This window comes from Ascaphus truei, chromosome 1 (assembly GCF_040206685.1).
Source record: "Ascaphus truei isolate aAscTru1 chromosome 1, aAscTru1.hap1, whole genome shotgun sequence".
Lineage (NCBI taxonomy): Eukaryota > Metazoa > Chordata > Amphibia > Anura > Ascaphidae > Ascaphus > Ascaphus truei.
This window is the reverse complement of record NC_134483.1, coordinates 80998965-81025311: the sequence shown is the minus strand read 5'-3', so window position 1 is coordinate 81025311 and position 26347 is coordinate 80998965. Positions and strand designations below refer to the sequence as shown.

The 26347-nt window shown below is 41.3% G+C and overlaps 2 protein-coding genes across 6 annotated transcripts in view; one reads left to right on the top strand and one right to left on the bottom strand.

Annotated features, from left to right (window-relative positions):
- Positions 1-1381, bottom strand: part of LOC142489437 (trafficking protein particle complex subunit 13) — a 46858-nt gene extending 45477 nt beyond the window's left edge. For 4 of the 5 annotated variants that reach the window (XM_075590150.1, XM_075590172.1, XM_075590183.1 and 1 more), the window contains exon 1: positions 1222-1370. Coding sequence is in view for 1 of the 5 variants with exons in the window: in XM_075590161.1 (XP_075446276.1) it covers positions 1222-1267 (46 nt within the window). In the remaining 4 variants the exon portion in view is untranslated. Of the gene's footprint in view, positions 1-1221 lie in introns of all 5 variants that reach the window. The other variant, XM_075590161.1, reaches the window with a different exon arrangement.
- A 6261-nt stretch (positions 1382-7642) lies between these two features.
- TRIM23 (tripartite motif containing 23) overlaps positions 7643-26347 on the top strand; it is a 29532-nt gene continuing 10827 nt past the window's right edge. The window contains exons 1-7 of the mRNA XM_075590133.1: positions 7643-7796; positions 12482-12644; positions 13479-13600; positions 14442-14720; positions 16116-16298; positions 18299-18514; positions 20144-20278. Coding sequence (XP_075446248.1) covers positions 7650-7796; positions 12482-12644; positions 13479-13600; positions 14442-14720; positions 16116-16298; positions 18299-18514; positions 20144-20278 — 1245 coding nt within the window. The 5' untranslated portion in view covers positions 7643-7649. The remainder of the gene's footprint in view (positions 7797-12481; positions 12645-13478; positions 13601-14441; positions 14721-16115; positions 16299-18298; positions 18515-20143; positions 20279-26347) is intronic.

Here is a 26347-nt window from a genome sequence, read left to right as displayed (position 1 = left end):
TAATACGCCCTTTACTCACACAAGACACAACCAAAATCTTGACTCACGTATAATCTGTCTCGCCAATAGAAACCTGCTACTAGTTGACGTCCCCCTTAGCTGACTAGCCCCACTCCAAATCTCTATCTTGTTGCAGAATGAGCAGGGACGCTGCTCCCTCAGATGCTTGGTGACATGCAGCGATACATACTGCCCTGCTCCTGTGCCGTTTACTGGTTCCCAGTGTAAGAAGGGGAGCAGGACTGGATACATGAGCGCACCTGCATTAAGCAGCTGACTGGAGGGAAATGGGAGAAGATCTTACCTGCAGTAGCAAAGTCCCTTCTCCTTCTGCACCATGGAGAGGGAGGCACTTACAGCCCTTTAAGTATATAAAGACAGTGCAAGCTCACACAAGCAGGGCCCTCCGTCCCTTTTGCATTGGTTTGTGTCCATTTGTTCCTTTTTCTGTCTGTCTAGTAGTTAATGTCCATCCACTATACTGCTCTGCTGAACCTGTTGGCTCGTTATAAATAGACAATGCCAATATTCAAGCTAGGAGCCAAAGACCTACAGTATCAAGCCTGAAAACTTGTCTGCATGGCACTTTGTGACAAAATGTCCCTTGCTCAAATGCCCCAATATCAAAAAGGTACAACTTATTACTCACCTAAAAAACATCCAAGTACTGCACACATGTGTTTCTGTACAAGGCATCATCAACTCCCCTGCTCATCCTCTTTCATTAACATTATTTTAACCACTCTTAACTCCCTTGACGATCTCTTGCCATACTACATACAAACTATTTAAAAATAATACAAGCTTTTGCACTGACATGTTTTATGTTGTATTATCAATCCCCCGGCTCAGACGCAGTCATAATGGAAACAATTTCACCTAAAAAAAAAAAAACAACAAAAAACAAGACTATATGCAGATGATTACTAATATGTGCCTGCAGAACTGGACATCTCTAATGGTCAGCGACCGTCAAGAGAAGGAAAATCATGTTTATTGTCAGGTTATAAATAACACCGAAGAGGGAGACAGAATGGACAGGAGTGGGTAACAGGTAAGATATGGCTGTGCACTGCTGAGTGGAGCAGGAAGTGCCGCCTATCTGCAAAGCGCACTGAGCCTGCACCTCCACTGTACACCCTGCACCTCCACTGTACACCCTGCACCTCCCCTGTACACCCTGCAGCCCCCCTGTAGGCACACATGGCCGCGCTCCGGTACCTTTCAGGGCTAGTAGATGGTCCTGCTTGGGCTGAGCCGCTTCCATGGTGTCTGCGCTGACAACAACCAACTTGCACCGTGTGCACAAACCGAGAGCAGCTTCTACGGAACGCGAAACGGATCAAAGCTCCTGCAGGAAGCGTGCGCACGCGCGAGGCAGGAAAGGAGTCTGGCGCTGGAGCGAGACTGCGCGCGTGCAGGTTGAATTGACAGCTTCCCTCCGTGGCAGCAGTGCAAGTCAGTATCACGTGACGCACTTAACCCCGCCCACTGCCACCTGGCTACCTTTTTTTTTATGTATGCAATTGAAGCAATCTTTATTAACTCCTCTAGTTGTTATCTGTGTTTAGAAAACACCAGCTCTCACTGATTGTCTGTGGGTATCACTGATCTCATAGACTTCAGTGGAGTCTCATTGCTACAATTTGTATATATGTATGTGTGTGTGTGTGTGTGTATATGTAGATATATATATTTATATATGCAAATATAACTGTATGCTCATCTGCATGTCTTAGGCAGGTCTGCAACCCCGCCTTTCCCCATTATCACCCAGCATACAGCACTTCCACTGCAGCAAGGGATTCTGGGAAATGACATGCAAATGATCACATAGTGTCACTTTTTGCCTCAATAACCATTTTTAACATGGTTCCCTATAGGCTGTCGAAACAGCTGTCTGTGGGTGGTTTTCTGGGTATGCACCTTAACCCTGGCTGTGCTCAAAGCTGTGACCATGCAGCAAGCTTAAGCCTATAGGGAACCATGTTAAAAATGGTTATTGAGGCAAAAAGTGACACTATGTGCTCATTTGCATGTCATTTCCCAGAATCCCTTGCTGCAGTGGAAGTGCTGTATGCTGGGTGATAATGGGGAAAGGCGGGGTTGCAGACCTGCCTAAGACATGCAGATGAGCATACAGTTATATTTGCATATTTGCTTTCCTGTGGAGGGTTTTTGTCACTTTTTTTACTCACCATAACTTAACTCAGTATTATATATATATATATATATATATATATATATATATATATATATATATATATTTAACTCTAGAACCCCTAAGTCTCACTGATTTTTGTGTTGATCCTTTCTTCCTTGTGGTAACAAAGGAGATAGAGGGAGTGGTATGATACCTTTTATTGGGTCACAAGTAGTTTATATGTTACAAGCTTTCGAACCTCTCAGGGTCCTTTATTGTGTATGGCAGAAATACAGAAACAAAATATTATACACAGCCTAGTGCAGTGTTTTTTAACCTTTTTTTGACTGATGAAGCATATAATTATATTGTGAAATTCTCAGGAACCCCAACCCTCTCTAATAGCGCGTCTGTGATTACATGTATTGTAAATTATTTTGGATTTGGTCCAATTTTCAGATGACCTGAAAATTGCAGGAAACCCTTAGCGATGCCCGGGGAACACAGGGGTTCCTAGGAACCTCTGTTGTAAAACACTGGCCTAGTGTGTAGCCTACCAGTTTCTACGTTATCTTATTTCCCACTTCCTCTCAACATTCATTGCAACCAGATATTCATCTTACAAACACTGTATATAATATTTTGTTTCTTGCAACAGATGAACCAGACCGCTCTCCTAAGAATTAGTCCTGGAATGATTAGTAGCAGGTGCATAGGGGTATGTCATAACAATGTACAGGCATACCCCGCATTAACGTACACAATGGGTCCAGAGCATGTATGCAAAGCAAAAATGTACTTAAAGTGAAGCACTACCTTTTTTCCATTTATTGATGCATGTACTGTAAGGCAATCGTCATATACGTTCATAACTGATGTAAATAACGCATTTGTAACAGGCTCTATTGTCTCCCCGCTTGCGCACAGCTTCGGTACAGGTAGGGAGCCGGTATTGCTGTTCAGGACGTGCTGACAGGCGCATGCGTGAGCTGCCGTGCCTATTGGGGGATATGTCCTTACTCGCGAGTGTACTTAAAGTGAGTGTCCTTAAACCGGGGTATGCCTGTATACAGTTTTGGCTCAAGAAGAGTCAGGAAGAACCCAACAAAAATGCAGTGTGGCAGTGTACATGTATATTTTGACAAACAAAGGCCCATAGGTAAATACCTCCTTCGGGTCAATCTCATAACCACAATGGGATCAGTAATTAATGAACAAAATAATCAAATGTTATTACACAGTATATATTAGCAAAATTACAATTACTATTAAAATGAATAACATTCTCAGTAGTGGAGTAGAATGTAGAAAAGTAACTTCTTTTTAGTTAGGTCTGTCCTATGTAATCATAATGGACAGATATCTACATAACGTAGTCGTATTGCTAGCAGGGTGTTAGCGTCTTAGTAAAAATACTTATTAGAGTGAGAACCCCATATATACAGCATGTATACTTAGCATTGAATTACTATCTGGCAATGGGAGCACAGTAAATGTTTCAACATACAACTGGCAACTGTGACCAGGAATATATTATAATCACTAATCTCCTATTAAGTTGTACCTGAAAACCTCTCAAAACATTGCTAATAGTATAATGATCTGACACAAAATGTAGCAAAATTGTTTCTCATATAATGAGTGCTAAAATGTATCATTAGAAAAATCATTACATTATCCTGTCCGCAGCACACAACAGCATGTGTATGTGAACTGATCGCACTATATTATTCTTGGCTATAAAATAACTCTGTCATTAGTCACCAACGAAGTATCAGCAATTGTAGCACTATGGTATCAAGTGAGACGAATACATGCAAAAGGCTGCACTTAGCCCATAGACACACACCTAGTTGTACATGGTCATGGTATGTGAATGCAGCTGTATTACAAATAAAAGATAACCAGGGTTGCAGCGAACCCAAAGTTGATATATTGTAACCGGTATACAAGCTCTGTATACTTAGCTATATATAGTCATAGTACGATCATGCAGATATGATGCAGCCTGATGAACAAAGATCACTGGGGTTGCGGCGAACTCCAATTCAATATAACCGGTACAAGCCGTGATCATGTGTGCTGGTAGTGCGGGAAGATAGCAACGCGACTACGTCTGCAAATATTATTTTTACATAGTTACATAGTAGATGAGGTTGAAAAAAGATGTAGATCCATCCAGTTCAACCTATGCTAAATTTAGACAACAGATACTTTATCATATATCTAAACTTACTTATTGATCCAGAGGAAGGCAAACAAAAAACCCCAGTGTTATATCATCCAATGATATCTCATAAGAATTCCTTCATGACTCCAAGAATTGGCAATCGGATTAATCCCTGGATCAACATTCTTCTCATGTTTACTTATTTGGTATATCCCTGTATACCTTTCCTTTCTAAAAAGATGTCCAACCTTTATTTGAACAAATTTATTGTATCTGCCATCACAGTCTCCATGGGTAATGAATTCCACATTTTAACTGCCCTTACTGTAAAGAACCCTTTCCTTTGTTGCTGGTGAAATCTCCTTTCCTCCAACCTTAAAGGATGCCCCTGAGTCCTTTGTACTGCCCTTGGGATGAATAGTTCATTTGAAAGCTCCTTGTACTGTCACTGAATATATTTATATATAGTTATCATATCCCCTCTTAGACGCCTCTTTTCTAATGTAAATCAATCTAATTTAGCTATCCTCTCCTCATAAGTTAGATTGTCCATCCCCTTTATTAATTTGGTGGCTCTTCTCTGGACTCTCTCTAGTTCCAGAATGTCTTTCCTAAGGAGTGGTACCCAAAATTGTACTCCATATTCAAGGTGTGGTCTTACTAATGCTTTGTAAAGGGGCATAATTATGTTTACTTCCCTTCCTTCCATTGCCCATTTAATGCAAGATAAGATCTTGTTTGCCTTTGCAGCTACTGCATGACTTTGGGCACTATAGCTAAGCCTGCTGTCTACAAGAACTCCTAAATCCTTCTCCATCAACGATTCCCCCAATTTATCCCCATTTAATTTGTAATTCGCCTTTTTATTCTTGCATTCCAAATGCATAACGTTACATTTATCTGTATTAAACGTCATCTGCCATTTACCTACCCACGTTTCCAGCCTCTCCAAGTCCTTCTGGAGAGAAATTACATCCTGCTCTTATTCTACTACCTTACACAATTTAGTATCATCAGCAAAGATGGAGACTTTGCTCTCGATGCCAACCTCAAGGTCATTAATAAACAAGTTAAAAAGCAGGGGTCCCAGTACCGATCCCTGAGGTACTCCACTCACGACTTTAGCCAAACCTGAAAAAGTTCCATTTATGACAACCCTCTGTTGTCTGTCCTTTAGCCAGTTTTCAATCCAGGTGCATATATTATTACTGTGTCCAATTTGATTTATTTTGTACACCAACCTCTTGTGTGGAACCGTATCAAAAGCCTTTGCAAAATCTAAGTAGACGCCTCAACTGCATTATCCTTGTCTAAATTTCTACTTACCTCCTCAAAGAAACAAATAAGGTTAGTTTGGCATGATCTATCCTTTATAAATCCATGCTGACTATTCCTAGTGATTTTATTTTCCAGTAGGTATTCCTGAATATTATCCAGTATTAAACCTTCAAGTAGTTTCCCAACTATTGAAGTCAGGCTTACAGGTCTGTAATTCCCCGCTTGTGATCTAGCTCCCTTTTTAAATATAGGCACCACATCTGCTTTACGCCAATCGTGTGGTACTGAGCCTGTGGAAATGGAGTCCTTGAATGTTAAATGTAATGATTTTGCTATTACTGAACTTAACTCCTTGAGAACTCTTGGATGTATGCCATCGGGGCCAGGTGCCTTATTTACTTTAATTTTTTCAAGCCGCTTATGAACTTCTTCCTCAGTTAACCAATTATTCATTAATATGGAGGTTGTGGCTTCCTCCTGGGGCACTACTATTGAAATTGATTCTTCCCTGGTAAACACAGAGGCAAAAAATATGTATAATACCTCTGCTTTTTCCTTATCTCCAATATTTTTGCATAATAATGAGACATTTTATCTTTAAACATATGATAATAAAAATATACTCGTTTTGGAACATGTTGTTATGATTCCTTGTATAATGTGTATAATAAAGATGTACACGCCAAAAGTATTTTACACTTGCATAGTAAGCTCTACGGGGCAGAGATTTTCTTTCCTATTGTCTGACTTTGTTGCACTTATTGTATTATAATTCCCTGTACTGTATTCTCTTTGTAAAACACTGAGTACACTATGGATGCTATATAAATAAAGATATACATACATACATACATAATAGTAATAAAAGAAATGCTTCCTTGTAACTGAGATATGGTTACCAAACTGGTATGTGAAATGTATGTATATTTCTATTTTTTAAATAAAATACTCATCAGGTAAGCAGCGCTTTACAATTTTTACAGACATTAAAATACAATTACAATACAGGAAATATAGAAATACAGATGGGAAAAGTGTATTACCAGTAAAGTTTGGCCATTCCAATATAAAGGTATATGTTCCATGTACATGCCAACCTACAAGGACTGATATCAGAAACTTTGTCGGTTCTGGGTTTACATTTTACAGAAAAGTTATGCTTTTTATCAGGGTGACCCCACTGAAAGGCATGAGATGTGGCTCTGATTCTAAAAATCAGTGAGTCACTCACACTCTAAATCAGGGAGTCATGCTCCAGATCAGTGAGTCACAATCCAGATCAGTGAGTCGCACTCCATATCAGTGAGTCACACTCCATATCAGTGAGTCACACTCAAATTAGGGAGTCACACTCCAAATCAGTGAGGCACACTCCAGATCAGTGAGGCCCACTCCAGATCAGTGAGGCCTGACATTTGCATTTATTACCGTATTTATCAGTTTATGATATAACCACTCCAACATTTCTATCTCCCTAAAGAAGGAGAAGATATTCACTAGATTTTTACGAACTCAATCAATGTGTAAGCAACAATTGGAAAAACAGGGAATATCTAACTGGAGGACAGGAAAACAATATACACGTTACTCGTTTTTTTATATCTCAGTTTACTTTTTGTATTAGTTTAACAAAGAAGTGCTGGGAGTTGTTTTCAAGCATTTTAAACTAGAATTGTAGGGACACATTGCGTGTATTTATAGCATGAGTTAGTATGCACTTCCCCCCCCCCCCCCCCCCCCCAAAATATAGGTTTCAAAATAAAGCACTTTGCCCATAACAAAGATGGCGCCAACTATTTTGTGACGTTCGGGCTGTAGTGCCATTGCCACTTGTCTGTAGTTGAGGTCATGTAGTTACAGGCACACGTTGGACGATACCACCGACCACTGGAGGGGTAATACATATACAAATGAATCTCTAAGGCGTTAGACCATTGCGGAAAGATACATTTCAGCGTGTAATTCTTTACATCATTTCGGGTTGCTGCAATCCTGCGCGTTATTTTCCACGGTGTATATACATGCGGTGACCTCCCCACCCCTCTCTCATCGCTTTCTATGACACCCCCTGAGCGGTGTGGTTTGGCCGGGCCTGGCAATATGGCCGCCTCTGCAGCAGCCGCCGCTGTAAACAAGCACGGCTCAGCTGGCAGGATGGAGGGCGCCGGGCGGCAGAGCCGGTCGGGACCCGGGGGAGCGGTAAAGGTGAGGCTGGCGGGGGGATGTCTGGGGGCGCCACAGGAATGTGGCAGGTACTGGTCCTGAGGCAGCCCGGCCAGGAGGGGCCTGGACCTCCCGGCATCACAGCTCCTGGGTTATTGGGGTCTGAGTGATGGAGACGCTTCTGGTCCTGATGAAAACACTGCTGTAATCTATGTGGAAGGACCACGGAGCTCCACATTAGCCACTTTTGATGATGCCTTCTTGTATATTGAGTCCTCTGCAGCCAGACTGGGGCAGAGCCGCCAACATTTTGCGTATATAAAATAGGTACCACTGTAGCTCTCCTCCTTGTACCGGATGGAGACACTTCTCAGCAATCCCTATGGAAGTCCCTTAACCCAGGGGTATGCAGATGCGGGGGTTGCTTACAGAGGCCCTGCTCTCTTCCCCATATTATTTAAATAAAATGGTGGGGGAGCGTGCAAGTGTCACCTGTATGTCTTTTACCTTCTCTCTGGTGGCTTCTGGCGATGCGTCGCCGTGACATTGCGGTTTCAAATGGCAATGCAATGTCAAATTACGCTGCCCATGCCGGAGGAAAGGTAAGGGAGGGAGAGCAGGCAAGGGGGCGCAAACAAAAAAGTTTGCGCACCCCTGCCTTAACCCATGCTGTTTACCACACACCTGCTTCAGCACAGATGACTCAATCAGTGGCTCAGTCAACGACTGAGCCACCTGTGCTGAAGCTGGGATATCCTGAAAAACTGACCTGTTGGTGGCCCTTGAGGACTGGAGTTGGCCACCCCTGCCCTAGGATCTAGGCCAGTGTTTTTCAACCAGGGTTCATGAGGACCCTTGGGTTCTACGAGCATCCCTAAAGGGTTCCCTGACCTGTTCTGGTCACTTGAAAATTGTATCAAATACAGAAGACTGTACAGTGTATTTGATCAGAGTGGCTATTAGAGATGGTTGGGGGATTCCTCAGAATTTCACTTGGGGTTCCTTAAGCAAAAAAAGGTTGTAAACCATTGACCTAGGCCTATATATAATCAAGCAGGAGAACTAATCCGTCCTGCATTGAATGTATATCAGTGTTGCTGTCTCCTTTTTTATGAGATGTTATACCGGACACGGGCAGAATGACGCCCCATGACATCTGCTAATCAAAACTAGTTTATACTCCATATAGCACTTCTAAGCTTATAAAAACAGGTCTTGAACACAATGCCAGAGTCATTGTGTTAGGAGGTAAAGTTTAAACAAGCTATGAAAGATAATTTTTTAATGTAGAAAGTATTTAAATTAAACAAAAATAATGGATGTACCACTTGTTCTGTTTCCATTACTATTTTATTTAAAATAGAAAATTAAAGGCTGTCAAAGTTTCCTCTTGTTTACTACGGCCTCTATGGAAATACGTTCTGTGTGTCGCTACCTCTTTTATTGGTGCATAATGTGGAGAAAAAGCATCATACCCTCTATACTCTGGTATTTCCCAGTCTTTCCTTAAGCACTTTGCTGTCCGAGGTGCTTGCCACAAATTGTAAATGTTTTCGTTGCTAAAGTTGCAATCGTCAAAAAATAGCCTTGGATAATGGCACAAATGTTGTGTTGCAGGGAAAGGATTGGAATAAATAGTGACAAGCTGTACACCGAAGCTCTAGTGCAAACCTTCCATAAATACACACACAATTCCTATTGCAAACACTGCACGATATTATTCATCTATTTATATGGACAACAATTGTCTGCATCGCAGTGCAATGTGGGAGGAAGGACAATAACATTGTATGAAGAAAATAATACTGGAAAAGTCTAACGCTAGCTACGTAGACTATAGGACGCCGTTTTCTGCTTCGAGGAGTTTGCAATCTAAAAAAAAATTATTCTTGAGAGCAAGGTTTCCCTATTGTGCACTCGGAAATATGACATTTCAAGGCAAAACCTGCCCTTTCATCAGGATGGATTTGCCCTTAAATATCATATTTCATATTGTTTAACACCTTTTTGTCTGAGAACACTTGGCTGTCGTGCTGAAATGTCACGTCTTGCAATGCTCGCTCAATAACTTATTAAAGCAGCAGTACTGCTTAAAATGATTATTTTAGCTCATCCATGGTGCCCCACATCTCTGGGAACCTCCATTTCCCAAATATTTGTGGTGGGTTTTTTTTTGGTGCCAGTTTTGACACACGTACAAATATGGCCTCAGTCACCAATAGAGATGCGCCTTTCTCTGGGCCGCAGGAGCGAGTTCTGATTCTGTGGCTATTTTGTGTCTAGCGCAGGGATACGCAAACTGGGAGGCGCAAGATTATTTTGGAGGGCGTAGGAGGGGGGGCGTGCTGCTTAAAGTTTCCGCACTTTTATCCAAAGCATTTAAATTAAATGCCGGGGGACTGCGCGAGACTTCTGTAAGTTTCCTTTCCTTGACTCAGACAGCTTTGGGCGACGCGTCACCATGGCAACAGTGTTAAATGACGCCGCAGGGTCACGTGACATCATATGACCCTGTGGCATCATTTGACGCTTGAGACAAGGTAACAAGGGGGGGGGGAGCAGTGGGGGAGAGCAGGCAGCGGGACGCAGGGCAAAAAGTTTGCGCACCTTTGGTCTAGCGGACACGTTCCCCCGGTACTTTTTGTGTGCAGTTTGTCGCTTTTATTTTTATGACTATATCCTGAGGTTTTTTCCACTTTGTGATCTGAATATTGGCTGCATCAAGACTGTGTACATTCTCCCAAACATTGGCGGTCTTATTTGTTGTGTGTGTGTGTGTGTGTGTGTGTGTGATTAGTTATATTTAATCTACAATGTGCTGTGCCATGGAATGTTGCCACCAAAAAAATTAGTAGTAATAGTCATGTTGATACAAAAACACAATCTATTTTAAATGACATTGTGGTGGGAAATAAACCTAGTAAACAGACTCATAATGAAAAGGAATTCCAATATGCAGAAGCACTCAATTCCCAGTGTTACTGTTGATACATTTTTGGTTAAAATATCAACATTTAATGGAGATATACAGTACTCAAAGAATAAAATATAAAGCTACAATATATATGTTATAGTAACAAATAGGGTAACAATTACCCAACAAATTAAGAGGTAACAATTACTAAGCGAAAATTGTTAAAATTGGGTTTCTAATCAAGTCCCGGCCTCAAACTCTCTGTAAGAGCAATGTGCAATGAGGAGTTTTTCTAAGTTCAGCCGAGCTATCATACAATGTCAATATAATTTGATTGTGTGTATATCAGAAACAACATTGTGTAACCCTCATATGATCCAAATTGTGATTCAACTCATTCAGTGATTTCGGACTTAGAAGTTTACCAGCTGAAGTAGTACACAGCTGATGAAAATTCAGTAATATAGTAGTATTTAAATGCACCGCGCTGAGTGGAAATAAACCTAGCTAATATTATTAACCAGTTGTGGAAAAGATGGAAACGCTAATCCTCCCCCACCCCCCCAGGCATTTAAATGAAATGCTGGGGGGATCGTGCGAGGCCTCTCCAACCTCTACTTACTGGAATTTAGCCGGCTTCAGCACGCGTGACCATGGCAACATGGTGTCAAATGACGCCACGCGGTCACGTGACGTCACACAATGCCGCGTGTGCTAAGGAGGAGGGGGGCGGCGGCAGCCAACGGAGAAGGTAAGGTGGGGGGGGCACCGCAAAAAAATGTTTGCGTGTCCCTGGACTAGAGTATAGCGCTGCTAATGATTCAAGAAGATATTGCTCTATTTTCTTTTATTCTCTTATCTCGGTTCTCTAAAGTTCTGAGGCTCTACCCAGCCCTGCAATTCCAACGCAGGGGATCAAGATACACCTATAAAGATATCTCATGATATAAGCAAATCCACATTCCTACCTTCTGAGTGTATTACGCATATATTTATTTTTCACAATTTGTTTAAAAAATACTACACTAGATTGGTTTTCAGTTGTTTTTTTTTTTTTTTGCTCCCTTAGGCCATGGTTTTGGGTGATTTCTGTATAAAGACCTAATGTGGGGGTCTTTTAAAATTTTAGTGGCTGCTGGAATAGTAAATGATTTTATGTTTAATCTATTTAGTATTTTATACAAATTCACTTAAATGAATGTGTTGTCACTTATTTTGGTACACTTCTGGTGAATTGGTGGTTAACAGTGCTTATCTATATCTCTTAGGTAGTCTTATATATATTTATATTTTGTTTCGCTGTTTATACACACAAATATATGACACCCTGTGAAACCAAATTGACTTGTACAGAAAATAGTGAAGGTAAAGTATTGAACATTTTACACACAACCCTCAAAGGAATACGTACTAAATCTAGTAAAATAGCATTAAAAAAACTTTACCTCATCGAAAACGCAGATTATGAACCACATTTACTATAAGTTTCTGAGTTTTAGCTTATTTGAATGACTAGGCCTGTTGGTGCACTAAGGCTTAGCAAATCAGTGAGTTACATGCAAAAAATAATAATCTGTATTGCAGCTGGGAGTTACAGTAGGACTTGATGATTTGATGTCTGAATTTTGAATGCAGCAATCAATACATGTGACCATCGGGTTGCTATGCAAAATACATAACTTGATCTAATCCGTTTCATTCTTCTTATTGTTCAGAATGTTTATCCAATGAAACCTATTTTCTCTTGTGATTACATAATTGATACGATGTTGGCTGTTTAATTTGTATTACATACTCTTTCTTAATACGGTAGGTTCTGGAGTGTGGCGTTTGTGAAGATGTCTTTTCACTGCAAGGAGACAAAGTTCCACGTTTACTGCTGTGTGGCCACACCGTCTGCCATGACTGTCTGACACGCCTTCCTCTTCATGGCAGAGCGATACGCTGTCCATTTGACCGTCAGGTTACTGAACTAGGTAAAGCATTACTTTCACCTTTTTTTTTTATCATTCTCCGGCAATGTTTACAACAAATAAAGCCCACTCTTGGATTGTTTTGGCTAAAACACTTGTGAAAATTCAACATCCTGATTGGCTCGATTACAAGACCGCGTTCAACCAAGTGACCTGTTTTGTTTACATACTGCAAAAAACAATCCGACAAGTGTAAGCACTTTAAATACCTTTTCAAACTTTAAAACTTTCAATGTTTCCATGATAATGAAATGTTTTTTTTGTATGTTTTGGCTTTTTACCATCTTTATCGCTAATCTCTTTGGTGATAAGACTCTATATACCTGGGAATTCACAGTTAAAATTGGCAACATCCATTCTTTTTATTTTGCTATTTGACTAATTATGGCTTTATAACTACTTTACAAAAAGAAATGTGTGTATACATATATACATTTATACATATATACATATATTGCAGATGAGCACAAATTTTACCCAAAGGGGAAAATCAATGCTTCTGGCCGTGACCGTATTACGAAGCACAGATCCGTTACATGGTAGATGCGGTTGAAAAAAGGCATACCTGTATGCCCAAGTTCAACCTATGCTAAATTTAGATGTGAAACTTATCCTAGTTCACTAGAGCGTAAAATCCGATTGTTACTGGTGTATTTTAACTAATTCCTTCATAGCATCTAGAAATTATTGCTTTTCCATTAACCACTTCACTATCACAGGGACCTACAACACCTTGTTGTGCAGTAAAAGGCCACATGTTGCATATAGTCTAACAATATATAGTTTTTTTTTTTTTAAATATGCAAACTTCTCAGATACCTTCTCTTTCTAAAACAGGAGACTCTGGTGTGTGGGGCTTGAAGAAAAACTTTGCATTATTGGAACTCCTGGAACGACTGCAAAATGGGGCCAGCGGTCAATGGGGCACTGCAGAGGAGGCCGTGGGAGGATCTGGAGAGGTAATCCTGTTTGTTAGTTGCTTTAACAAGACATTAACTAACTGAAAACATATATTTGTATGTGATATATTTTGTTTCCTTATTTCTGGTATTTTTCTCAACTCCTCCAGCACTTGGGGCAAAGAGCGATGTGCTGGGACTCTGTGCACAGGAGTTAAATTACCTGGCTGGCTTTCCGACTACAGCATTGTCCCCCTTGTCAGTTGTAAATAACCTGTATTGTTCTCATGCAAATGTTTTAAACTCCTCCACCTCACAAAAAAAAGTACTTTCCCTCTCAATTGAACCCGAGGTCTTTTGTACATGCATTGAGCTCTGTAATTGGTAATCTAGTTGCTCTGTATAAAAGGCCTTTTTTGAAACGCTCATTTTGTACAGCTGAATTTCACCAGCTATTTAACCATGTTGTGTGCTGTATTCTTTGGGTCCAGCGTGTTCTGTGTCAGGGAGTGACATTAGTATCACGATAATAAAAATGGCACTATTGAATGATCGTCAATTTTTATTTCACAATATTACCATCATATCTGTATATTGCCCAATTCTGTCCCGACCCATTTTGGTGCAGCAGATATGCATGTTGGTTAAAAACATACTCAATTGTCTTATCCTATTATTAATTACATTAAAAAAAAAACACTCCCCCCCCCTCTCTGTGAAATTCAGTAAATGTGCAAATACGCACTGGGGTTTATTTCAGATCAATTCTTTTATTGTTCCTTTTTCTCCAACCCCATGAGTCTTAAGAAGTAATTCTTGAACGCATCATATCCCAGTGTAATAGTTAGTGGTGCGGGTCCCATGCAGTATGATGCTCAGCAGCATGTCTCTTGTTGTGCAGAGCATTGTGCGCTGTGATGAAGATGAAGCCCACGTAGCGTCTGTTTACTGCACCGTCTGTGCCACTCACCTCTGTGCAGACTGCGCCCTGCACACACATTCCACAAAGACATTGGCCAAGCACCGACGCGTACCTTTGGCTGACAAACCGTATGAGAAAACCCTGTGCTCCCAGCACCAAGTCCATGCCATTGAGTTTGTATGCTTAGAAGATGGCTGTCAGACCACTCTCTTGATGTGCTGTGTGTGCAAGGAGTATGGAAAACACCAAGGCCACAAGGTACCTCCCATCATGTATTTCTAAATGCACGTTTTGTATAATAAGTTTAGAATGTGATCTGCAGAAAGGTCATTCTCTATTGGCACTAGCCATTCGCATGATTTAAAAAATAAAACGATGTTATCCCATAATCACCCCTGTCAGCAAAGGAATGTATAGTAGTTTTTTTTGTTATTGTTTTGTCTCTTTTATTTCTCCTCCCCCCCCCCCTACTTTGTGTAAAAAAATAAAATATACTTTCAGAATTTTTCTTCCCGATCAAGCTTCTAACTGAAATCCTCAAGTAGTTTTATGTTTGGTGTAAGCATTGAGGCAAGCTTATTGTTTTTGTTTTTTCCCCTCCCCCAAATAGACATGATTTTTTTTTTTTTTTTTTTTTTTTTTAACCTTACCTGAACCGGGGGGGTCCCTCGAAACTCATCAATGTTAACTTGAAGTTTGGGGGGACCCCAGGTTGTTGCTGCTGGACTACAAACATGGCCTCGTGGTCACCTGTACAAAGCCGCAACGTCCTCTCGCAATGACGTGGCTGCTTTTCTATTGGCTGTGAGGCCGAGCCCTAACTCCGCTGCCGGAGTTCCCGGCTCAGGTAAAATCGAATAAAGTCTTTAAAAAGTGTGGAATGCTGCTGTAAGTGCAGTCTTCTACTTTGTGGGAACCTCTTTATAATTTAGCCCTGATCACTGCAACTTTGGAGACTCTTAACCAATGTCTGTCATGGTGTTTTGGAGTTTTGCAGTTAAACTTCGTTACCTACATTTAAAAAGCTAGCAAACCTCTTAAAGAAGCTTTATCGGTGCCACACTTTTTTTTTGTTAATTTTTAACAGGTTTCAAGCAGGGGGTCTTTGGAGCTGCACTGCATTTTCAGCAGTCACAGACTCCCTGCTTCCTGAGATACCTCAGTAGGTGCTACCAGTAGGAGCCCTGGCTGGGTTCCCAAGATTGCATTTTAAAAGCGGTTCAGCCCCAAGACCTTCTGCTTCAAACCTATTTAAAAAAGAAAAGGAAAAAACCCCACATACTGTCGCCTGGAGTGCTCTTTTAAATGTTTAAAAGAATTCTAAAAATGGCTATGAAGCTTTTGCACTGAGTGCTCTATTTTGTATTTGTTACTTCATTGTCAATCCATTTATATGAGACTTTCTGTTTTTGGTAAATGCTGTACAATTATGCTGTAATTTCCAGGTCCGCTACAAATAATTTTTTTTACAGTGGTATAATTCATCTTCCCTTCCATCCATACCCCGTTTAAGGCAAATTAAGATTATTTGCCTTTGCAGCAACTGGCTGACATTGGGCACTATTGCTAAACCTGCTGTCTACAAGCACTCCTAGATCCTTCTCCTTCAAGGATGAATATATTTATTCATTATTTCTTGTATATCTTTTTTAGCATGCTGTTCTGGAATCTGAGGCAAGCCAGATCCGTGCCTCTATTTTGGATATGGCACACTGTATAAGAAGCTTCACAGAGGAGATTTCGGAATACTCCAGGAAACTAACTGGCATTGTTCAGCAGATCGAGGGAGGAGAGCAAATAGTAGAAGATGGCATTGGGATGGCTCACACTGAACATGTAAGCAATGTCTCCAGATATCTGCCACACATTAGCAGGTCAACTAATGCATCTTAACTTACTAATAAATTGTTCAAAGGTATATGTATTTCAAGCATTGGTAATGATATGCAAACAAATACAGCTCAATTCCGTTATAGCACGGTCCTCGAGGGCCACCCGATCCGACCGCGCTATAACTGGGGTCGCGCTAATTAAAAAAAACAAAAACAAAAATGGCCGCCACGCGCCCGATCGGAGGGGGGAAGAGGTGGAGTGAGAAGCCGGCCACCGGCTCTCCGCTAGGACCTGTGGCGGTGGCGGACCGCTAAGTCTCGGGTAGCACAACTTTGTCAATGCAGGGTTACTGCTAGGACCAACCGCAACATGTGAGCGACAAGTGAAATCCCCTGGGGGGGGGGGGGGGCGCGGTAGGGCACTGCTAGGACACGCGTGTGCAGCTGCCGGACTCTGGTCCAAGTCACTAGAGATTTACAGGAGGAGGGAGGGTGCGCGGGTGTATCGCTGCTCGGCGGCGCACTGTTAGTCCCTGCACATGTGTCCTCTGGGCAGGCAAGCAGACAGCTAGGACGCCGGTGTTCTGTCTCCACCGAGGGGGGCGGGGGGGAGACAGCTAGGTTTGCCCAGGCAGCGCCTCCCCGCAGGTGACATAATAATAAAGTTTGCTGGCTGCCTGTGATCAGCAGCACAGGGGACCTGCTGGGGGGAAGAGGGGGGAGCTCCTGCTGACTCTGCTCACGGTGTCCGGAGCCGCTTGTTCCCGGGGTAGGGGGTGTGTGCAGATCTGTCCCGAGTCCCACGGCCACTTCCCGGGCTGTTTGTCAGAGTTTCAGTGGAGGGAGCGAGGAGTGGAGGTGTGTGTGTGTGTGTGTGTTCAGAGTCTGTGTGTGGGGAGGGGAGAGGGAGAGGTGTGCAGTGTGTGCAGTTAATTCGGGGTCCATGCTCAAACCGCGTTATAGCGGGTTGAGCTGTACTTAATGTTCTTCCATTACAGTAGTTGAACAAAAAGCACTCGTATTACTCTGATGAAAGGCAAATATGGAAATTATTTGGGTCAGTTTGACAGATGTGACAATGCTATGGCTCTTGCCGTGGAAAAACTCTGTAGACACTTATTATTTAGGCAAAAGCAATCTGTTGAAAAATTTTATTGCAGCGGCCGCTTGCAAGAGTACATTCACCTAAAAATCAAGACCGTGCTGTCTGACTTAACACAAAGGCACTGCTCTGTAGGCTCTAAGCAAGCTATCTTATACCAGATAAAGGGGCGGACATCATTTTGCAATGTCTGCCCATATGACTTCATCGGGCATCCTACTTTTCTTTATCTTGTTTTTCTTGCAAGTTACTTGATTATACATTTTGCAATATATTTTAGCAGATTAAGCACAAAGAAAATTCAGGTGCTAAGATAACTCCTCCTTCTCAAGGCCGACAGCTTGTACATCTCTGACTCTACAGAGTGGGGTGTAAATGGATAAGACGAGGTGCCCAGCTAAACAAAGAACTTACATTTTCAGGGAGAAACTTGTTACACACACACACACACCATAACACAATGAAACACAAAGCATGACTCTTCTTATAGTTATGGAAAACAGAAACCTGATTATAGCTATGCATAGAAATAATGTGAAAATATTATTCTTCCATACTCTATTAATACACTATTTTTGCAATTTTCCTTTTCCAAATCATTGGATGATATACTTCCAATGATTCTTTATTTTTTATTGCCCATCGTTTTCTTGTATTTTAGTACAAAAATGGTGTGATTAAAATGGTCATCTGTATTCTCCTTTTTTCTGTTGCACACATCTAAATTCTGTTAAGTTAATATGTAATGATGGTAGAGTTCAATCTTCACTGTGGCAGGGAGACAAAAAAAGCAGTTTGTGATGACCTTTTTAAAGATTGACCATAGTGCACACGTGACATTAACATAAACTTCTCTTTAAGAGTCTGAAGTGTTTCTTCGATCTGTGTGACCCATGCAATAGGTCCCAGGCACTGCAGAGAACGCCCGGTCATGTGTACGAGCGTATTTTTCAGATCTACATGAAACACTTTGCCGTCAGGAGGAAATGGCCCTCAGTGTTGTCGATGCACATGTGAGAGAACAACTGATCTGGCTCCGGCAACAGCAAGAAAACATGACCATCCTGTTATCAGAAGTGTCAACTGCTTGTCTCCATTGTGAAAAGGCTTTGCAGCAGGTATCTGGTACTGACGATCATTCTGGGCACATCACCAGGGATTCAGTGTACTTTGAACAGGCTGATTGCACCGTGATCAGCCCCAAAAAAACATTTACTTGAATTGTTTCACATTACCCCTTAAGAGTTCTGATGGTAAAAGGGGTCTGCCGTACAGAGCAGGTGTTACAGCACCTGGTGTTACAAACCAACTATTGCCTTCACTACTTATTTATTTATAAAATGTTTTACCAGAAAGTAATATATTGAGTTACCGCTCATTTTCAAGTATGTCCTGGGCACAGAGCTATGATGACATTAAATGGTTGCATTAAATGAACAGAGGCTATACATTCAATTTACAGACATTTCACGGGCAGTTAGATACGATTATGCGCATATGTAACATTTACAGACACGTTTAAAATGTGTTAGGAGAGAGAGGATAGGCCTGCAATGTATTGTGTTAGAAGAGGCACTGCCTCAAGGAGATTACAATCTATAGACCGGGTAAGTTGAAACATTCAAAGAAAGTTCAGTCCGCGATCTTGCTTCCTAGTGTTGCAGAAATGAATTCTTCTCCCTCCTCTTGCTGCTCCTATGGCTTGAAGTGTATCTCCTCACTCCACAAAACGAACTCCGGTGGAAGACCCCGCCGGCGAACAGAATGACCAAGAAAAGAAGCACAGGAGCGCACCAAGGTAAGGAAAAATTGTAAATGTAATAAACAATAAGGCAATAAAATAACTTACATGTAAGTAAGAATAAATGAGTATCCAGGTCAGCGAAATGTTCAACAGATCGGCATCATCATCAGTCAGACAGGGGGGCAATTTCAGTTCCGTTTATGTGGAGATCCCGCGCACTAGGACTCACTCTATGGCACTTGCTGCAGGAATCGCCTCCGCATGTATGCAGGTAGTGGCGTGGTATCCAAAGCTAATGCACATGTGCGGAAGGAAAGCCCCCTGTAGGCGTCTGTGGATGCCGGTTACGATGGAAAATCGTGACCGGAAGGGTACACAACAGTGTAAACTGGCCCCCAAAGATGGAATAGGGAAGCTAGTTGCACAGTTCACTCGCGACGCGTTTCGTATAGTAAATATACTTCATCAGGCGATCATCGCCCCCCTGTCTGACTGATGATGCCGATCTGTTGAACATTTCGCTGACCTGGATACTCATTTATTCTTACTTACATGTAAGTTATTTTATTGCCTTATTGTTTATTACATTTACAATTTTTCCTTACCTTGGTGCACTCCTGTGCTTCTTTTCTAAGTTGAAACATTGGGTGCAAGGGATGAGAGGGCTGGGGAGATTCAAATTGCAATATAGCAGCTGTAACATTACCAAACGGCTCACACCCTTTGGCTACCCTTCGGTTGACGCCAAAGACTGTCCACCTTTTGGGATGATGCAGATATAGGCTGAAGGGGTTCACAATGAATGCAAGTTGTTTTGAGAGTCCTCTGTCCTTCTGGGTCATTAACATTCCAATGGGCAGGGCTGAGGAAACACACTGCAGTAAGCAAACGCAGATGTTAACCCTTACCATGCTGGTTCTGTGCAAAATATACACTTTTTTTTTAAATAGTTTGTTGTGGGAGTTGTAAATATCTGTGTTATATGGTCCATTTTCCTTCTTAGGATGACTGCAGAGTGGTGCTGGCCAAGCAGGAGATTACTAGGCTTCTAGAGACTCTTCAGAAACAGCAGCAGCAGTTCACAGAACTTGCAGATCACATACAGCTGGATGCCAGTATTCCCGTCACGTTCACAAAGGTAATCTTAAGTTACCTAGCATTTGAGGGACAACGGGGAGGTGCAATGAATCAACCTTTTGATGCCAGAGAGTCCTCAATGCTTTGCCGTGCTACATTTATTTGTTTTACTTCTTAGTGGTTTTTTTTTTTTTCTGTATGTTTCTCTCTTTCTCACTTTCTTTTATATAGTTGTCTGAAGCTCCTGAATTGTGTTCGCCTTTAGGGTACACGTTTCACATCCGTACATGAGCACAGGCAGAATACACTGGTCGAACACCTTGAGACACAGTGGAAGATTTCCTTGAAATATGGTCTTGTTTCTTACAGAGATGATCCATACCATCTTCATTCTCCTATTGATTTTATTTGAAAGGTTCCAATCCATTGTTACTTGCTGGTCAAAGTTGACATAGTCTTCGACTTCTCGTTCTATTTAATTTATTTTGAACTTTGAAAAAAAAGACACATTTTGGTCTTGCTGAGCTTCATATGGAGGCCCACCTTCTTACTTGTTTTGGCAAGTTCTGATTTGTTGCTAGAGGTCTTCTGCATTTGTGGCAAAAGTAATGTAATCTACAGATTGTAGGTGAATTAAGTATTCACCATTGATTAGGTTTCATTTTCATTTCCCAATTCAATGTCTTGAACTATTCTTAAAGTGTTGCTGTTAAACTATGACACGGTGTCTCCCTGTTGCACTCCCATGCTGATCCTTGTCTTTTTTTTGTATCTTCATGTAATCTAATGGTTGATGTGGCATTCACGTTAATATTCCTTATAATATTCCTTAAACTGAGAGGTAGATGTGGTCCATTGTGTTGTATCCACTGCAAAATCCAGCTTGTTCTCTAGGCTGGGCGAAGTCTAGGGTCTGTGGCAGCCCATTAGTGAGTATCTTGTTGTAATGTGATTTGAAGTAGATTAATTGGTTGGTAGTTCTTGAGGTCTCCTATCTTGTGGATGAGGATAACAGACATTGCTCCATTGTTCTGAAATGGTCTTTTTTTTTTGTAAATTCTTTATTTATAATCCACATTTTTATAACATTTAACATATATACAAAACAACTTCAAAACAGAACACAAACGAAACAAAAAAAGACATCAGAGTTTTTATACTTTTTCACTCTGCTGTCTACAGTCAGTAATACTCCAATTTATTGTATTATAACATATAAAGTGAGTCCTAGATTAGCGTACAAGGTATACAGTAACACATTACCTGACAGCATTAATAATAAAAAACAAACACAAAACAGACAAAAAAATAGAACATTATTGTGATTACACAAAAGAAAGGAAATACTAGAAACCAGTCAATCCCATAAATTGTAGTCCGGGTTATCCTGATTATTATTCTCACTGTGACAAGTGTCAACTATCCGATCCTCTCACATTGTTCTGTTAGCAGTAAACTCTGACAATGGAAGCCAGACGTTCACATTTTGACCTGTTGTCAGTGGTTATATTTGATAATTGTTCCATTTTCATAACCTCCCATACTCTCGACTCCCACTGTCCCATAGTGGGTGCCTCCAACTTTTTCCAGTTGGCAACAATGGCACACCTTGCTGCATTTGGCATATGTATTAATAGAGATTTCCGAATTCTATGCCCTTTGACCCCTTCTCTGTCTAGCAGTGTAATACTCGGGTCTTTTGGGATTCTAATCTCGGTAATATTAAAAATCTGCTCTAATATCATATCCCAAAACCGCTCTATTATCTTACACTCCCACCAGATATGAAGCATTGTTCCCACCTCCTCACAACCTCTCCAGCACTTATTGGAAGTTCCTGGGTAGCATTCTTTCAGTATTCCCTACCCAGTTCTTTTTCCCTGGCTAGTACAAACCCTGGTTTAGATTCAATATTAATTTCTAGTAATGTTCTATAGATAATATATTGTGCCCGCAGTGCAAAACCAGCACCGTTTCAAAAGGGTTCAGCACCCTTAATGTTCCCCCCCCCCCCACCATTCATATAATGTAAAATTTGCATATATTGCCATCTCTCCCCTTCTTTAAATTCAAACTGGATCTGAAAGTGCTTAAAAGATCCAGTCTTACCCAGATCCATCAGATCTCCTAGCCTAACTACACCCGCTTGACTCCATATTTTATTTAAATATTCCAGAGTCGAGCCCTGGGGGGAAATCGGGGTTCCCACATATTGGAGTTATAGGGGATGGGAACGTGGAGATTCTCTCATCTTTAGAAATGTCGTCCTGTGCCAATAGTGGGGTGCTCGTACAGACCTCTAGGTCGATCTTTCTTCTTAAGCCATGGATCCTTATTTGTATCGATTTGCAATAATTATTTTCAATTTCCACCCAGAGTTTATTTGTAGTACAGTGAAATCATTCAAAAAGGGCATTCACTTGTGTAGCGAGATAATACTTGTTGATGTTTGGTAGCCCAATCCACCTTGTGATTTATGTCTTTGCAATGTTTTAGTATTGGTCCTTGGCTTTTTAAATTCCCAAATGTATTCATTTTACTTTGAAGCGTAGTAATATATGACTTGGAAACTTTCACGGGGATAGTCTCAAACAAATACAGACATACCCCGCTTTAAGTACACTCACTTTAAGTACACTCGCGAGTAAGTACATATCGCCCAATAGGCAAACGGCAGCTCACGCATGCGCCTGTCAGCACGTCCTGAACAGCAATACCGGCTCCCTACCTGTACCGAAGCTGTGCGCAAGCGGGGAGACTGTAGAACCTGTTACAAATGCGTTATTTACATCAGTTATGCACGTATATGACGTTTGCAGTACAGTACATGCATCGATAAGTGGGGAAAAGGTAGTGCTTTACATACATGCTCCGGTCCCATTGCGTACGTTAATGCGGGGTATGCCTGTACATAAGCCTTGGCAATATATTCATTTTAATACAATTTAATTCTACCTATTGTATGTATTGTATGTCTTTATTTATATAGCGCCATTAATGTACATAGCGCTTCACAGTAGTAATACATGTGGCTATCCACAAGATAATACTCTTATTCCACCTTTTTAAAATCGTTTTCTATTGCTTTTGCTAATGGAGTAAAATTGGCCTGGAACAGATCTTCTACTTTTGGTCATTATATTTGTACCTAAATATTTTATACTCTTATTCTTCCACTTGAAAGGGAAGTTTTCTTTAAGCCAACCCTGCCGGAAGAATTATATTTAGAGCCTCTGTTTTTGTTAAATTGATTTTAAAATTAGATGCTGAACTATATTTGCCCAGTACATTCATTATACTTGGCAACGAAACCAGAGAGTTTATCAGAAGAACATCATCCGCATATAATGCGATCTTATGTTCTTTCTCGCCCATTTTAACTCCCACAATATATGGATGATTCTGCTAATGGCTCCATTAATAGTTCAAAAATCAACAGGGACAAAGGGCAACCCTGACTTGTACTATTAAATATTTTAAATGAGTTCGAGACCTGCCCATTTATTTTGACCCTTGCTGACGGATTGCTATATCGTGCCTTTATATACTGCCTGAACATATCCCTCGTTACTATACGTTACAACATTTTAAACATAAAATTCCATTGCACTCTATCGAATGCCTTTTCTGCATCTATACATAATATCATAGTCTGTTTTATTAATCTGGTTCAGTATATTTACAATTCGTCTAGTGTTATCCTTGGCTTCCCTTTTTGGTATAGATCCGGTTTGATCACTCTTCACCAGATCCGGCAAATATTCATTAAGTCTGTTCGCTAAAATTTTGGTAAGAAATGACATCTACATTTTATAAGCGATATTGGACAATAGCTTGCACAATTCAGTTTGTCCTTATCTGGCTTAGGGATAACAGTAATGAGCTTCCCACATATATTGGGATAGGTTTCCTGAGTCTCTTAAAGTATTAAACATACCCTGAATGTGTGCTATATGAGTTGGCAAAGGTTTTATAGTATGTATATGGTGGTCCGTCAGGACCTGGACGTTCTCCATTGGGTAGATCTTTCGCCACTTTTTCTATCTCATCCACCGTTATAACCGCATCAAGTTAATCTCTCGCCTCGGGTATAATTGTTTTAGTTTGAATATCCTTCATAAATAAGTCTGTCTCCCTCTATATGTTCCTTTTTTCCTATTTTGCATGTCTTCTATATTGGATATGTAGCCCCCTTTCCCTATGACTAAGGGAACTACACGTGCTGATATACCTGTTGCTCACATGAGGCCTAAGCCTCTGCCACTGGGAGACTGGGTGAGCTCTTTCTCCTCTCGGTACAGCACCTCAACCTATGAGGGATCCCAGCGTGGGCGGGATAACCCCCTCACAGGAACCAATACAGTGATGAATAATACACACACAGGTATATAACAATGGTTTACTGACGCACACATATAATAACAATAGCAATAACAATATCCCTGTGCAATACTCGCACACAACCAAGAGCGAGCCCCCCAAAGTACTGAGGCTGCCCTGGGCACCTGTAACCCGATGTTGACATGAGCAAGCCCACCCAAAGTGTGAGGTAGCTCTACCCCCCTTGTGATGTGATGGTGCACGGTGGGTACCTTCCTGGCTACAACCATGGAATTGTGGAGATACTCTGAGCAGAGCTGCATCCGTGGTCCCACAATGTGGGGTCTGCAAAGTTCCCATCACGCTTTATCCCGATCCGCCTTGAGGCGAGCTCCAGCTGGAGTGCCTCGCCTAATGTCTATGGTGTAGCCTGTGGCCTGGTCCCAGACCACAGAGCACTGCGTGGCCGTCCGGTCACCGATGCCGCAACACTAACAATACTCACAATACTCTAATGGGGAAGAGTCCCTATCTGGGGCGTTCCCTGCAACACTTTACTAGAGGACTTAGGGCCTAGCTGGGGCCTAAGGGGCAAATCTAGGCCTAGCACTGCTCCCTGGACACTACCTGTTCCTTTGCCCCCACGTCAGACTGCCTCGCGGTCCATTTGCGTGCCAAAGCTATATCCGGCTTTCCTATGGATAAATCCCTATTGGCTGGTCTGCCCCACGTGGTTCTCCCTTCCCTAGAGGATCCTGGGACTTGTAGTCCTGCGAGACATCTTGCTGAGCCTCCTGACATGGCCGCCGCACTACAAGCTATCTGCGCATGCGCACAGCATCATTCTGCGCATGCGCACAGCATAATACTGCGCATGCGCAAATACAAAATGGCGGTCCCCGCACTCCAAGTCCGGAGCTCCAGCAGCTCCGATCCCCCTGCAGCCTCCCTCCCTGCACCAGAGGTAAAAGAGGAGCTCGGCTACATATAATTTCTCAAAAAATAGTCTGGACTCTTCTTTAATTACTTTTGGATCCTGTGACACTACTCCATCCTGCTTCCGAATTTTGCTGATTATTATATTGGCTCTGCTTCTGTTTTAACTTATTGGCTAACAGTCTATCCATCTTATTACCTTTCTCATAATATTTATGTTTAAGCCAAGTCAATTACTTTTCTATTTTTTGAGTTGCTAGCAAGTTGAATTTTCCTCTGGCGGTTATTAGTTCGCTAATATCTCCTTATCTGCTGCCCTCTTATGTTTTGTTTCAAGGTCTTGGATTCACTTGCTTAATTTTATAATGTATTTTTCTCTTAGTTTTTTCCTGAGGGAGGCTTGCTGAATAAACACTCCCCTTATAACACTTTTATGAGCTTCCCACAATATTGCTGGTGATATATTCCCTATATTATTTTCTGCAAAATACTTTTTAAGAGCATCCTCAATCACTAATACTACATTACTATTTTTCAGTAAGTACTCGTTCAATCTCCATGTACACTCTCTTTTCTGTATATACCCCTCACCCAAATCAATTTCTACACTTACTGGTGCGTGGTCTGACCATCTAATATTACCAATATTGACTTTCTGTATTTTACTCACATTAAACTGGTCTATAAAAAGATGATCTTTTCTAGAATAGCCATCATGTGGGTGTGAGTAATACGTGTAATCTTTCCCTGACGGATTCAAAACTCTCCAGGCATCAACTAATGCCTGCTGATTCAATATTTTATGTATACATTTTGTGTCTTTTTTGCTCACTTTTGTATGTCCTTTGGAAGTATCCAACACCGGATTAGTGCA